Source organism: Carya illinoinensis, chromosome 7, assembly GCF_018687715.1.
Source record: "Carya illinoinensis cultivar Pawnee chromosome 7, C.illinoinensisPawnee_v1, whole genome shotgun sequence".
In the NCBI taxonomy this organism is placed as follows: domain Eukaryota; kingdom Viridiplantae; phylum Streptophyta; class Magnoliopsida; order Fagales; family Juglandaceae; genus Carya; species Carya illinoinensis.
In genome coordinates, this window is record NC_056758.1 from 26969079 (window position 1) to 26983623 (window position 14545).

Below are 14545 nucleotides of genomic sequence, written 5' to 3' on the forward strand. Positions count from 1 at the left end.
GAGAAGAAAGTTGAAATTGATATCAAGAAGGTACGGTCAAGTAAAAATCTGGCAGATTTATTCACTAAAGCATTACCAATTGCAACATTTAAGAAGATTATGCAGAACATTGGAATGCGGAAGTTTGAAGACCTGTTATCATGCACTTTTCAGGGGAAGTAATGTCTTGAAGACTTGTGCTGATTGTACTCTTTTTCCTTCGCTAAGGTTTTTTCCCACTGGGTTTTCCTTTGCAAGGTTTTAATGAGACAATCCTAAAGCACTAGACGATACACATGAATACTGTACTCTTTTTCCTTCATCATTGGTTTTTTTCCACAGGGTTTTTCCTTAGCAAGGTTTTAACGAAACATATTCTTTAAATATGGTCATTCAAAGGGGAAGTGTTATAAACCATCTTGAATTGTATGACCACATTTAACTAGCCGTCAAACGCATAGTGCTAGTCGTCAAAAGTATAGTTAGCTAGCCGTCAAATGTATAGTGCTAGTTATCAAAAGCATAGTCTCTTTTGTAACCCTATATTTATGGGTATATTGATGTTATATGATATATAGATCAATAAGAGAATCTCATCTCTCGTTCTCTCTCAATCTCTTGAAACTATCTTCTTTTTCATTGAGTTCATAACAAATTTGTTATTTTAGACTACTCTTAAAGAGACCTACTTATATTATATATATATATATTGTTGTTGATTTAATTTTTATTATAATTTTTGTCTATTTTTAATGTTTAAAATAGATCAAATATAGTTTTAATAATAGTATTGATGGTTCACCTCATATTTCATTGAAAATTGAGGAAAATAGTAGTCCTTTAGTGCATTCCTAGTTCATGAATATCCAAAACCTCACAACATCCCTCCGCTAAATGCAAAAAGTGCTAACAAGGCTACCGACCAATCTATTATATGCATCATTTTATAAAGATTGAGTCCTTTGATTCCATTAAACCTAAAGCTTAATGCAAATATTGTTTGAAACTTTATGAGCACCATTATAAAAATGGCACTGTAAATTAATAATTAATTATGTACATTAAGCATGCGTGTATTACACTGCAAATACAACGAATTAAGAGGATCATAAATGAATTATCAAATTTTTGAAAGAAAATGAAAAACATAGATTGATTACTATGATCATTCGAGTCAGGATAAAGATCAATCTATCAACTATAGATTAATGGAGTTTTGCCTTTTTTTTAATTTGTAACAAAATGGACCATTGATTTTTTATAGAAAAAGTTGTCTTTGCATCCGTATGTATGATATGTAGCTTCTATTATATCTAGCTAGGGATGATAGTACTGTTTGTTGACTAAGAGCATCCTCAACCGGTTCTGCATCTCTTCATTTTCCCTATATTTTACGATGGTTTTTAGGATTTTTGATAAAACCCTCACTTCATCCGGTTCCCTATAATGCGGTTGAGGTTTACGGGGTAAACAGAAATTCCCCATCTTTGGAGACCTACTGTACATTCCCAAATCTTGTTCCCTCTTCCCTGTCCCGCATTTATCCCTCTCGACGGTTGGTGCTCCAATAATCACCTCTCTTGCTGACCGACCCTCTCTCGGTGCAAATCCTCTTTCTTTTTTATGTTTGGTATGTGCGAATCTGATTACCGTTTGAATGGCATTTGAGATCTGTTTTAGGGTTTTTGAAAATTTATTTGTGATGTACTTGGCTATTAGGAAATCGGTACATCTTTCTCATTTTCTCACCCCTGTTAATTTCTTGCGTGTTTCTTGATGATGAAACATCTAATACTTTGGAACCGATGTTTGGTTGGTGTGAAAATTTTTAGGGTTTTCTTGTGACTATTTTCCTGAGTTATCCGTTTGGTTGCTGTGAAAATTTCTGTTCAGTTTGGATTTCTTTTTTCCTGAGTTACCTGTTTGGTTGCTGTGAAAATAGACTGGAGGTTTCCTTTGATTTTTTCCTGAGCAACCCGTTTGGTTGCTGTGAAAATGTGTTGCGGTTTGGTGTCATATTTTCTTGAGTAACCCGTTTGGTTGCTGTGAAATGAGATGAGGTTTGGCTTGCGTTTTGATGAATGGTGCCCCTGTTTGGTCGGTGCGAAGTTCAGAAAATGTTTACTGCCCTGTTTTTCATTCTGTGATTGTTTGGGAACCCTGAAAATCATCCATGATATTTCTGTCATATTTTCCTTCCTCTATTGTTTGGTTGCTGCGAAAATGTATACTCTTTTCCTGTGATGATTATCTAGCTCACATGTATTGTTTGGTTGGCCATAAAAGATTTATGATTTTGAATCTTTGGTGATCCAAGATTGGTTTTCAGTTGCTGTGAACATCTTTGCTTGATGAATTTCGAATCTAGATTTTTTTCCATATCTTTTTCCTTCAAAGCATGCATCTTGGGCTGCTGTTTCTTGGTCTTTCATATCCAATGTTGAATTTGCCCCTGAATGTTGTGATCTCTCTTCTAAATTCTGTTTTCATTATGCAATTTGTAAAAATACATTATGCAATCTTTGTAACCTGTGATTATTTGAGAAGACAATTAATTTCACTACAACTACTTTCTAGATTTTAATTTTTATCTCTGATTAGAGACTTGAATGGATTAATTCCATACGTGGTGGACATTCGATCTTTATCTTTTTAGAGATAGATGAATACTTCACGTATATAATAGTTGATCATACTTTTATTAAATCTTGTTGGAAATGCAAAAATGCTTTTTAAAATCATCTTGAATTGATGGTATTTTTATTGGTGCTCCAATAACATGCTGCTATTAAGAACTTGCTCTTGCTCCTTTAACATGTTGTATTCGGCCTCTTTAATTTAGTCTCTTGCTCTTGTTTGTTATTAAAAACTTGTGTTTGGAAAATGCTTTTTTTGGGCTTTCGGACTCTTATTTTTTAATATAATTAGAGAGTGGAATTTCTCTCCACATAACTCTATATTATGGATGGTATTAATAGCCCAACATACTCATTTTCTATATGCTTGAATTGATGGAATATTGCAACTGTCCTTGGAATAAAATAGTTTGCTCATTTTGATATTTGATGTTGGGTCATTTGCAGTATTGCAACTTACGACGTTGGCTATTGCCACGTCGCCTCGATGACTATCCATCCGCCTCCATGTTTTGAACATCGCTATCATCTTCAGAGGATACGTATGTCAATAATTTACAAAAGAAAGTACAAGCCATTTGATGAAAGGAGTAGGAGATCAAAGGATACAATAGAAGTTTGGTTCTATAGAGGAAATGAGGCTTGAGTTTGCATATTTATAGAGGAATTACTCCTATCGTTACTCATAGGAGTAAAAATGTTACCGTTTGAAAGAAGACAAAAAAAGTTACCGTTGGAGAAAAGATAAAAAAATTTACCGTTAGAGAAAAAATAAAAAATATTATCGTTGAAGAAATGACAGAAAATATTACCGTTGAAGAAAAGTTGCTGAAATATTACCGTTTCATCCAATTAAAAAATTTTATCATCAATACGTGACTTTCAGTTTTTCATTAGAGATATTGAGTACTCTTCTAATTAAATTTATCATCACGTTAGAAAATGCACTAATTAATAAAAAAAATTATTTTTATAATACGAATTTCAATTTAGAAAAAAATACTGTATTGGATAGTCAAAATCTCCAATAAATATTTAGTAGAAAGTGATGTTTGAAAAAAAAAAGATAATAAGACAAAAGAGTTAGTAGTTAAGATTGTAAATAGAAGAGAGAAAAAAAAAGTAATAAAAAAATAATAGAGAAATAGTTTTTAAAAGAATAAAGATAAGGATGGGGAATGAGATGTAGGAGATTTTTAAAAAATAAATAAATTTTAGGAATAAATTTAAAGAAATAAATATTTAAGTTAAATTATAAAAATAAAGACGTAAAATCAGATAGAAATACTCTAAGAAAATTGATATTTGGAATGGAACTGCGTCCATGCTATATATATTAATAATATATTTAAGAACCTTGAAAAATTGCTGAATGAAACCTAGAGATCATCCATCCCTATGCCTGCATGGAGTACGTACTACGCTTGTCCATTCCTAGCGTACTAAGGTGGACGGCAACAAAAATGGATATAAATATCATCTTGGGCAGATACAGAGACGTTTCTGTACTTGTGGAAAAAAATGCAGAACTTCTTTGACAAAGTCTAGAAACAGCTAGCCTTTTACTATATAATATTTGCATGATTAATGTCCAGCTGAACAATTTCACGTGTTCTCATGGTTACAAGAAAAGGCAATCTTTTTGTGATTGGTATAATATATTAATATAAATAATTAAATTTATTTCTTTTACCCATGTTATGATTCATCGGCTACATGGAAAAAATTGTAATAATTAAGAGAGAAATGAGATGATCGAAGATGAAATGATTTGAAGACAGGAAACAATACCACCGATGCATGAATGAATGAATTATATCTTACCACTTGCTCATAATGTAGTGGGTACTGTAGTTCGGCATTTATATATATATATATATAGACACCTTTATTTATAGCATCTTAACGTGTGTGCTTGGGGAAGGTGTGATCTCGCCCCATAACACCAATTATTTTATTTTATTTTTTATAAAAAAAAAAAGGTAACACCATTGAGATCTGATTGATTAGATTTAATTTCATGGTTGTAAAGTCTTTGATCAAAATGTTAGAATTCCAATTTGGGACTTTTTGGACCCATTCAACATTAATTTCTAAAGTATTCAAAATGTGGTGAGATAAGCAATGCCTTTTTTTTTTTTTTTTTTTTTTTTTTTTTTTTTTAAATTGCATCAAAGATTTCTAGTATGTCGGCTCATAATTAAAGTCATAAATTTCACACGTGTTATTAAAAGATCGAATTGATTGCCATGTCAATTTTAAATTCTTATCTTAAATTAAATATTATCATGCAGTAATATAAAATTATATCCTCCATATTAACTTGTAAATTAAAATTTGTTAATAAATGAAAAACAATCAAATAAAAGAATTATGGATAACATTTTTATATCCTATCATTTTAAAATAAGATATATAATATTTGTAATTATAAAGTGTGAAATAATCGTATATTTTTTTAAAAAAATATAAATATAATAAATTTTACTATTTTTTTAGAAGAAGAAATACACAGTTAATCGAATAGGTTTGGATATTGATAAGTGCTGAGAAGAGTTATGAATGGTAATAAAAAATAAGTGAAAAGTAATAATAAAATAAAAAATAGTAATAAAAAATAATAATAAAATAATAAAAATATATATAAAATAATAATAAAATAATAAATAATAATAATAAATGTTGAGAATATCTAAACGCAGCCCTCCTCCTTGGCAGCATCCCCTATTGAAACGAAACAAATTCAAAGACCAAACGGGCGTTGACTGGAATGGCCAACAACATTAATGCTTCAATACCATAACAGGCTGACCAACTACCATTCTACAGTTGTCGTGTCCAAGGTTCCGTTTCCATGTTCAAACGTTAGGACGACATTTTTTGCTTCAAATAGCACCGGCAAGCATAACTGTTGCATTCATCGTGGTTCAGATGGCTCGTCTCCCGAAGCTAATTCCCTTTTTATCTTCAACGATCTCCAAGCTAGCTTTCCTTCTCTCTCTTGCCATCCTTCTATCTCTTCCTCTCGGTTTCTATTCTGAGGACGGCACCTTTAGCCGTCATTGCTTGGAGAACCCTCCAGTAGTTAACTCCAGCTATGGAGCTGGGTCAGTACAAAACATTGGAGGCCACAAGGCTTACGTTAGTGGCCATCTTCATTCCAAGCTTGCAATCATACTTGTTTCTGACGTTTATGGTAATTACCTGCTTTTCTATTTTGTTTCTATTGTGAGTCAGGACGGTATTTGTGTTTTGGTTTCCCATCTGGGTTTCCTTCAATAATCGTAGTAATGTTCGGTTTTTGGTTTCACATTTCCGCATTTTTAAAATCTGGGTTTTGGTCACTTGTGGTTTTTTCATGCTTAATTACTTTGTGGAACTTTATTTTTTATTTTTCAATCGCTCGCATCATTATAAGGGGATCATTTCATTTTGCTTCTTTGCTTTGCAAATTGTTCCACTGGATGTTTCCGTTTCTATTGATAAAAGTATCATCTTTAGAATTGGATTCATCATCATTTACGCTCACTTCATTCCATATATTTCTTGCCTGCGGTGGGAGGGGCGAGGGTGGGGACTATCTTTTAAATGAATAATCAATTAATTCAAAAGAACATGTGCATACTCGGAAATTTCTAAGCTTTTTCAGTTTCCAACTTCATATTCTCAATTAACAACACCTCTCTATGGTTTTAACAATTGTGTCTTCTTTGCAGGATATGAAGCTCCGCATTTGAGGTATGCCCACTTTTCAACACTGCCCCCTCCATTGATTAGCTAACTTCTTAGTTATTACCTGGAGTCTTTGTATGCTGTCTCTGGACCTCCTCCTTGCCCCTTTTCTGCTTTGTGTTACTGCAGCTCACTTAGGGCCCGGTTTGGATGGCCAACATTTCATCTCATCTGTACCGTACACTAATTTTTACTATCTAAACATATTATATTTCATCTCTAAATTTTAAAAATATCTCCTTAAATAATCTGACATGAACAGTATATAAACATTGTGTAAACAATATATAAATAGTGTACGAATAATACAATCTGACATAAACAGTACATAAACAATATATGAACAGTGAGTAAACAATAAATAATTCGGTTACCCTTATTGAATAGTGAGACCTACACCTTTTTCAAAATCCCAAAATTAAGAATTATATTATCTTATTTTACTATCCAAACACATACTTTTTTACAAACTATTTTATCTCTTAATTCAAAAATTTCATTACTATTCAAAATATCCCATCTCATTTCATCTTAACTATATCCAAATGAAACAATTTTTTTTTTTTTGCTTACTTTGGCCATTGAGAAAGAATATGTGCAAATAGAGAAAAGGCTGGTTTTCAACAAGGAAAAATTTCTTCTTTCTGACATTTAAACATATTTAAATATGGAGAAGATCATGGATGACGTAGAGAAATACTTTAAATTAAATATTCAGCCAAGGCATAAGCAGAAATGTATAGTTTAGTTGTAGATCTTTCAGAATTCAACCGTGGCTTTCTCGGTTTTCAACTGCGGTTGCAAAGCTCAAATGGGAAAACGTTTGATTCCCATAAATTCCATGTTGGTTTTTTAGGCAATTATTTGTTGATTTCGACTTAATAATAACTGTACCAAGTGTTCCAGCTGCTGATATCTCAAGACTTAAGAAATAAATTGTTTGTGAAAATGATTTCCCCTTTGTATCGTGACTGTGTTTTGTTCTGCTTATGGTGCTGGCACTTCATTTCCAGTGAATTCAATATTTAATTCCCAGAAGAGTGAGCAAAATGAACAATACTTATTGCAGCTAATGGCAATTGAAGTTTCAGGAAGAACATGCTTTGATCCCCACTATCTACTGCTGCTTGATTCTGTTATTTACTGTGATTGATTTTCTTCTTTTTCTGGTATTCTTCAATTTCTGATAATAATCCTTATTCTAATTTATGGAAATATGCCTAACATTGGACGGTACATTGATTCCACATACATGAATTTGACTGCATTTTTTTCTTTTAATACTTATGCTGAGTTTTTTCAACTGCCATTCCAAAGGAAAATCGCTGACAAGGTTGCTGAATCTGGATTCTATGCTGTGGTTCCTGACTTCTTCTTTGGAGATCCCTTTGTAGCCAATACTTCGAGGACAGTCCAAGAATGGTTAAAAACTCATGGAACAGTTTGTACCCAACTCTTCTCAAAATAAATCTGAAGATATAATTAATTGTCTATCATGAATTTGGGTTCTCAATTATCTTAGCAAATGTGATTTATTTGCCAGTGTCTGACTCATAAATCACGTCTATGCCATGAATCCTACCACTATTGTTGCTATAATATTCCTCACAACCGTTTGCTTCAGGATGAAGGATCCAAAAATGCTACGCGAATAATTGCTGCTCTGAAAGGGAATGGCATACTTGCAGTTGGAGCGGCAGGGTTTTGCTGGGGTGGTGAGATATCCCATTACCTTTTTCTGATTTTTTTTTAATCTTCCAACCCTTTTTTGGCTTGGATTATCAAGCTGAGGATATCTGCGACTGAAGCATTTATGAGGTAACTTGGCTAAAATATTAGTCTCTTGTGTTAATTTTTCTTTTTTTCCAGGCAATGTGGTTGTGAAAGTGTCAAAGACTTATAACATTAAAGCTGCGGTGTTGTTACACCCTTCATGGGTCACTCTGGATGATATTGAGGGTATGAATATTAATACAAATTTAAATGTCAAAGGTTCACCCACAGGAATCTTGCACTCTCACATAAAGAAGACAATTGCTTTACTTAATTTGCTCAATTGTAAATATCTAGCCTTGTATATCTTCTGGGTATCCATAAACACCTTACATGTGGAGATGAGAAAATTGCCCTAATTTATCTGATACAAAAGAGTGGTAGGAGAGTTGCTTCAAGTTGTAGTTAAAGATTTTCAAATGGGCATGGCATGCTGAATAGAAGTTATTGTAATCCTATGTACTTTCTTTAGCATTTAATGATACAAATGCTTATCAAAATTTCCTTTTTCAGCTGTCAAGGTTCCTCTTTCCATATTGGCTGCTGAATTAGACAAGGGCACTCCAGCCAACCTTCTCAAACAGTTTGAGGAGGCCCTGTCCAAGAATAAGGTGAGGACCCCCCCAACTTCAGATACTGATTTTCAGCTAAGCTTCTATGAGAATTTTGAATCATGTTAGCGATTATGTCGCGAGGATTAATCTGATAGGTTTTAAACAAGTTTCTGACTCGGATTAATGCTTCCAATTTGCAGGTTGATAATTTTATCAAGATATTTCCTAATGTTAAGCATGGATGGACAGTAAGGTACAACGATACCGATCCAGTGGCTGTGAAGGCTGCTGAAGAATCCCATCAAGACATGTTGCATTGGCTGACCAAGTATCTCAAGAAAACATAATGGTCCCTGGAAATGAAAGCAATCTGAATCCTGTTTGTAACCCTAGAAATTGTTGAGATGAAATGTAATGAACCTCAAAAACTTCTTTTTGGGGTCCAAGAATAAATCTTAATGTGTTGTTAGCTTGTTTAAAAAAATAATATTATAAATATAAGTGGATGTCTTTCATTTACATAAACCTGAACAAATTGGAAGGAGTAATCCAGACGTGTTACAGCTGAATCAACCAGCTCTCCTATTTTCTTTCAGTATACATAGCAAATCCAAATTGTTTTACAATCCGAACACGAGATTATAAGACAATGATATATTCATAATTCTTTTACAATTCATTTACAAGTAATTAATAAAATTATGTCACTCTATTAAAAATAATTTTAATTTTATATAAATACACTCCCTTTTAAATAGAGTTATAAAATAATCGTAAACGACTTCGTTTGATTATGCATGAGATAAGATAAAAATTGAATAAAATATTATTAAAATATTTTTTTTTAATATTATTTTTATTTTAAAATTTAAAAAAATTAAATTATTTATTATATTTTTTTATGACAGTTTAAAAAAATTATAATGATGAGATAAAATTAGATTAAATGTATAGCCAAAGCAGGTTAGCTGATAGAAAATTGGCGGGGAAGAGAACCGAAAGTTAAGCCGCCAGCAGTACAGTGTGTTGACATATGCAGGCGAAATGGCGTTGGCAAATATACAAGCAAAAATGGTCAGAAGGCATGAAATTGGAGCAGTTTTATCAATGTTATTATTGATATGAAATGGCACTGCCCCTAACCTAATGATGTGGCCGCGATTTCGTTATATAATTAAAATTGAGATGAACTGAAATGTTTTGTTAAAAAATTAAATAAAATATTATTATAATATAATTTTTTTAATATTAATTTTATTTTAAAATTATATAAAATTAAATTATTTATTATATTTTATGTCGAAATTTAATAAAATTATAATAATTATATTAAATAAGATAAAATAGTCTAATTTTGTATAATCACACCTGCCCTTACAAGTATGATGGCGCGTTCCCACCAACCAAACTTGGGTTTTGGCAAATGCAATCTTTGACCTCAAAAGATTAACAAAGATACACGCGTTTTGGATGAGCCTTCCGGCAAGATGCCATGCTATTCACTGTTGTAGGCTGGACTCCCTTTTTTCTCGTTTCAAACACCTAGAATTGTGTATCGAAAATGCTCAAAAAAAATTTTCAGGTTCCCCGACGTGTGACTAAGAGGGTTAATGAAAACGTCTTGGCGATTTTTAACTTGTACGCCTCTATTTCGAATCTAGAACTTAAAACTATTTGAGAGAGGACCAAAACTCAAATCAATCAAAAACTGAGAAGATCGACATGAAAGAAGCCAAAAATTCTGAATAGTCACTGCCAAATTTCCTAATAGCCTACTATATATCTATTTGTTTGGATGTGACAATGCGATAGAACCAAAATATTGTATACAAAGAATCATATCCATACATCCACGAGTCTTGGTCCTCTTGGATATACCATTACCAGAGGATTGCTGGAGGCAAGGAAAGAAAAAACATTGAACTTCAAACTTTAGAATGAAATTTAATTAAGTTAGAACAATTAAGAAAGATTGAAGATGTGGTTGGAGGATAAGAAAAAATGGGAAATGACAAGGGGGGTAAAATTGGGCGACCCAAGAGTGATCCAAGTTGGGGAGGAAGTCAAGGGTGGATCCTAGTGGAGAGGCGGGGGGTTGGGACAGGAGGGATATGATCATTGGAGGGGCAGGTCGTTGGTGAGTAAGAGAGGGGAGGGGAGCATTTGGGCGTGGGATGCGATGAGAGAAAGAGGCAGGAAGAAGAAGAGCACCCGCCAGTACTGTTCATTGACAACCATTTGATTCAAGCGATGAAATAACTTTTCACCATGGGATCCATTCTGCATAACAAAGCAAAAGTTGAAAACTCTAGTCCCTAGTCTAATGTAAGTGAACAATGCGGTAGTTGGGCAAGGAAACAAGTATCAATGAACGTAAATAATTTCACATTGCACAGATAAAATCGTTAAAAACAATTAAATACTACTAGATATTCCAATCTAAATAAAGTATCTCTTAGAATCTTAATAATTTAAGATTTTTGTTGCATCAGGATCGTCTCAGCCTTTTGAGATCCTAAATCAAAACAGATAGGGATTTTGTGACAATGGTTTTGAGCAACATGTTACGTGTTATGGAAGCAACCAGCGTAAGGAGAAAAATCAATGGGCTTGTTTGACCATAAATCATATCACACTGCATGATTTTCTACAACAAATAGGTTCAACGATGAATAACCTGAATCAAGTATTTATAGGATACAGCAAATACAATATTCATCCACCCCGGGCTTCCCTTCTAGTGGCATCATGAAGTAGCTCAATGTCGACTCCCTCCGGAGGTAGTTGAACATATCTCACAACTGAACCCCTGATGAAACAGTTTCTCACTGAAAGCTGCCAGCCATTCAGCAAAAATTAATATTCAGTTCACCCAGAATTTTTATAAGATCACGCAGAATAAAAGAAGAAGTAACATACTTACAGAACCTCAATAAGTTACTTATGTAAATAAGTCTTTTTCAGCACAATGTAAATAAGTCTTCCAATTAATCACATTCCAATGAACTTGGTGTGTACAGAATTATAATTGCAGAAGCCAATTCAAATCTTTCTCTGCACTTTTCCCCAAAGTTAAGAAGTTCAAATCATTCCAAATGCAATAAAACATTAACTCTCATACACAGAATTATAATTGCAGAAGCCAATTCAAATCTTTCTCTGCACTTTTCCCCAAAGTTAAGAAGTTCAAATCATTCCAGATGCAATAAAACGTCAACTCTCAAGTCCCAATTCTCAGCTCTTGAAAAGCTTGCACATATGGATACTGGTCTTGAAGGCTTCGGGGGTTCAAAATAAAAATTCTTTTGACAGCCAACAGTTATTAAAAAGTTTAAAACTTTCTTTGGAGGGCTAATAGTCTAAACAGCTCCTGGATGCAAATAGGATGATTCATTTAGTATGCCAAATTACTGCTGGATTAAAGAAGAGGTAATAATTCAACTTCTTAAATCAAGACCTTGAACCTTGATTAGGGTGTTGATGGAAAGATAACAGCGTTAGGATATGAAAACTTGAAGGATTATAAGTAATCTGACTAGCCATACTTTTCATACTATTTTGAGACCTCCAAATAAGGAGAAATTAGTAGCCAAAGACTCACTTCAGGTACAGAAAAGGGCTTGGTGATTTACAAGGAGTTGTATGAGCTGTTTTTAATGACTCGTGTCAAGGTAATAGTGTCAAGGCTAACTCCTCCCACCAATAGTCTCATTATTGTCTTTACAAAACCCGTGAATCTTCAATTACTGTTGTCAGACTGAGCAAAAAAAATTATTATTGGAACATTTGTTCTTGTGTGTTGTGGTGTTTTTTTTTTTTTTTTTTTTTTTGGGTTGGGGGGGGGGGGGGGGGGGGGGGTTATCATATTACATCCATAACTCCCCATAAAGGAATACATCACTCTCCTGGATATCCTACTACGATTAACTAAAAGTAAAAATAAGCTTTTGCAAAAAGCAATAAATGAAAGAATACCTTTTAAAAGTTGCAACTAGCTCTAAAAGAGTCCACCACTAGAAGTTAAACCACAACACATAAAATCTTCATTCAGGGTCGCTCAAATATGGGCCCTACATCCCTTTTCTCCATTTACTTCTTTTTTCATATTTACTACACCAAAACAAGTACCAAAGCCCAGATTATTAGATCAAACACCAGACTACCCCCATACTTGCAACTACGATCATAAAAAATAACCTTCCATCATTTGAAGAATCAACATATATTATCTCACAACAACACAGATAACAAAACACAATCTTTTTTTTTTTTTTTTTTTTTTTTTGTTGGCACCAGGTGTTTGGGTACAACGTCCTGAGTAATCCCCGACGTGTACCGGCCCTTGGCAAGGAGTTTTCCAAAAGTACACCTCAAGTAATTCAGGATGAAAATCCCCACATCCGATGGCCTCTAGGATTGTTTGCACCCGAGGGGATTTGAACCTTAGACTTAGGCGAGCATACCCCAAAGCCCAAGGCCTTTACCACTTGAGCCAACTCCTAGGGGTTTCAAAAAACAATCTTGGCAGTATAGGAAACATAAACAGCTGAAATTCCCAATCCATATTTTCAAACTACAATTGTATACTGTCTAACTGCTACCCGTACCCCGCGGGCATTTAAAACGCAACTAGTCCAACCAAGACCATACAATAACAAAGACTCATAATTTAAAAACACTCAACCACATATCAGTTAGAAGAATATATTTCCTAAAAAAAATTAGAAGAATATATGCATGCATAGAATGACCCACAGAATCATGAAAGCCCTAGATCATGAAAACACTAAAGCATAGAAAATTGAAAAAAGAAAAAGAATGAGAAATACCATGTGGGGATACTTGTCCTGATCGACAACCCTAGTGTTCTCGAGCTTGATGTTGAGGTATTGATCAACGGAGTGTAGAGTCCCCCTGATTGCAAGGTCATTCTTCAACTCCACCGTCACTTCTCGCCCCACCAAGTCCTTGAAGTACGAGAAGAACAACTGCACCCAGAAAAATCAAACCCACATGAATGACTCGGGAAAGAAGAAGAAGAGTTTGAGACAAATGGAGAGGGACATCAGAAAATTGGATTCCGGAAATAATAAAACAAAAACGGAATTAAGAAAAAGCAAAACCAACAGAGAAAGAAAGAAGTGAATAAAGAAAATGTCTACCATATTTTCTTCGTGGAGAGAGAGAGAGAGAGAGAGAGAGAGAGAGAGAGAGAGAGAGATTTGGACTTGGATTTGGTGTGTATGCTGGAGAGGAAGTCGGTGACGGAGTCGAGGACTCAAGGTTTCTACTACACTTGTAGCTGACAAAGATCGAAGGGGCCGAGAGGGAAATACATCTAAGATCCAAATAATTTTGTAAAGGAGTGTGAAATTAATTTTTTTTTTTTTTTTTTGAGAGGCGACCGAATATAAGATAAAATTAATATAATCTTATTAAATCATAAAATATTAATATATATATTAATTTTTTTTCAAACTTGGGCCTTCAGCCCGGCCTTAATAAGTCCGCCACTGCATATAGGGTTAGTCATTTTGTATTTATAGTCTCCATCTAAATGCAAAATAGCAAATAAAAGTAGTCTTATAAATGTAAAATTCATTGGTGTTCTGATAATGAAAAATTATTCTCCCACCGATAAAGTGTAAGCTAACAATTTTATTTGTTCACATTGTTATTATACAGACATTCGATTACGTCCCTTATTATAATGCATCATTTTTTATGCACTCTACTTACTAGAAATTACTCCAGATTTCAGAAAATAAAATATGTCAGCAAAGAATACAAACAAGAAGGAACTAGAAAAGCTTAAAACATTTTGTAATTACCAGTTAATAGCATTCTTGTGGTGGACTTGATTTGTATTTT

General features: G+C 33.6%; 2 protein-coding genes across 2 annotated transcripts; one reads left to right on the top strand and one right to left on the bottom strand.

The window, feature by feature from the left end:
• Positions 1 to 5422: 5422 nt before the first annotated feature.
• Positions 5423 to 9193, top strand: LOC122314822 (endo-1,3;1,4-beta-D-glucanase-like). The gene is made up of 7 exons (XM_043130434.1): positions 5423 to 5811; positions 6332 to 6353; positions 7665 to 7788; positions 7972 to 8062; positions 8217 to 8306; positions 8634 to 8731; positions 8875 to 9193. The coding sequence occupies exons 1-7, from the start codon at positions 5547 to 5549 to the stop codon at positions 9019 to 9021; spliced, it is 837 nt and encodes a 278-aa protein (XP_042986368.1). The 5' UTR covers positions 5423 to 5546; the 3' UTR covers positions 9022 to 9193.
• Positions 9194 to 11263: 2070 nt separating this feature from the next.
• Positions 11264 to 14041, bottom strand: LOC122315880 (sm-like protein LSM2). Its single transcript, XM_043132165.1, has 3 exons — positions 13837 to 14041; positions 13504 to 13662; positions 11264 to 11509 (listed from the first exon to the last, which is right to left on the bottom strand). Exons 1-3 carry the CDS (start codon positions 13837 to 13839, stop codon positions 11390 to 11392), a joined length of 282 nt encoding a protein of 93 aa, XP_042988099.1. The 5' UTR covers positions 13840 to 14041; the 3' UTR covers positions 11264 to 11389.
• Between the last annotated feature and the right edge of the window lie 504 nt (positions 14042 to 14545).

Excerpts from the sequence above, each read along its gene's own strand:
- LOC122315880 (XM_043132165.1), bottom strand. Across the intron at positions 11,510-13,503 it reads AGGACAAGTATCCCCACATG|CTTTCAGTGAGAAACTGTTT; the intron begins GTATTTCTCATT and ends AATGGCTGGCAG.
- LOC122314822 (XM_043130434.1), top strand. The coding sequence starts at position 5,547 with ATGGCTCGTCTCCCGAAGCTAATTCCCTTTTTATCTTCAACGATCTCC. Across the intron at positions 5,812-6,331 it reads ACTTGTTTCTGACGTTTATG|GATATGAAGCTCCGCATTTG; the intron begins GTAATTACCTGC and ends TCTTCTTTGCAG. Across the intron at positions 6,354-7,664 it reads TATGAAGCTCCGCATTTGAG|GAAAATCGCTGACAAGGTTG; the intron begins GTATGCCCACTT and ends GCCATTCCAAAG.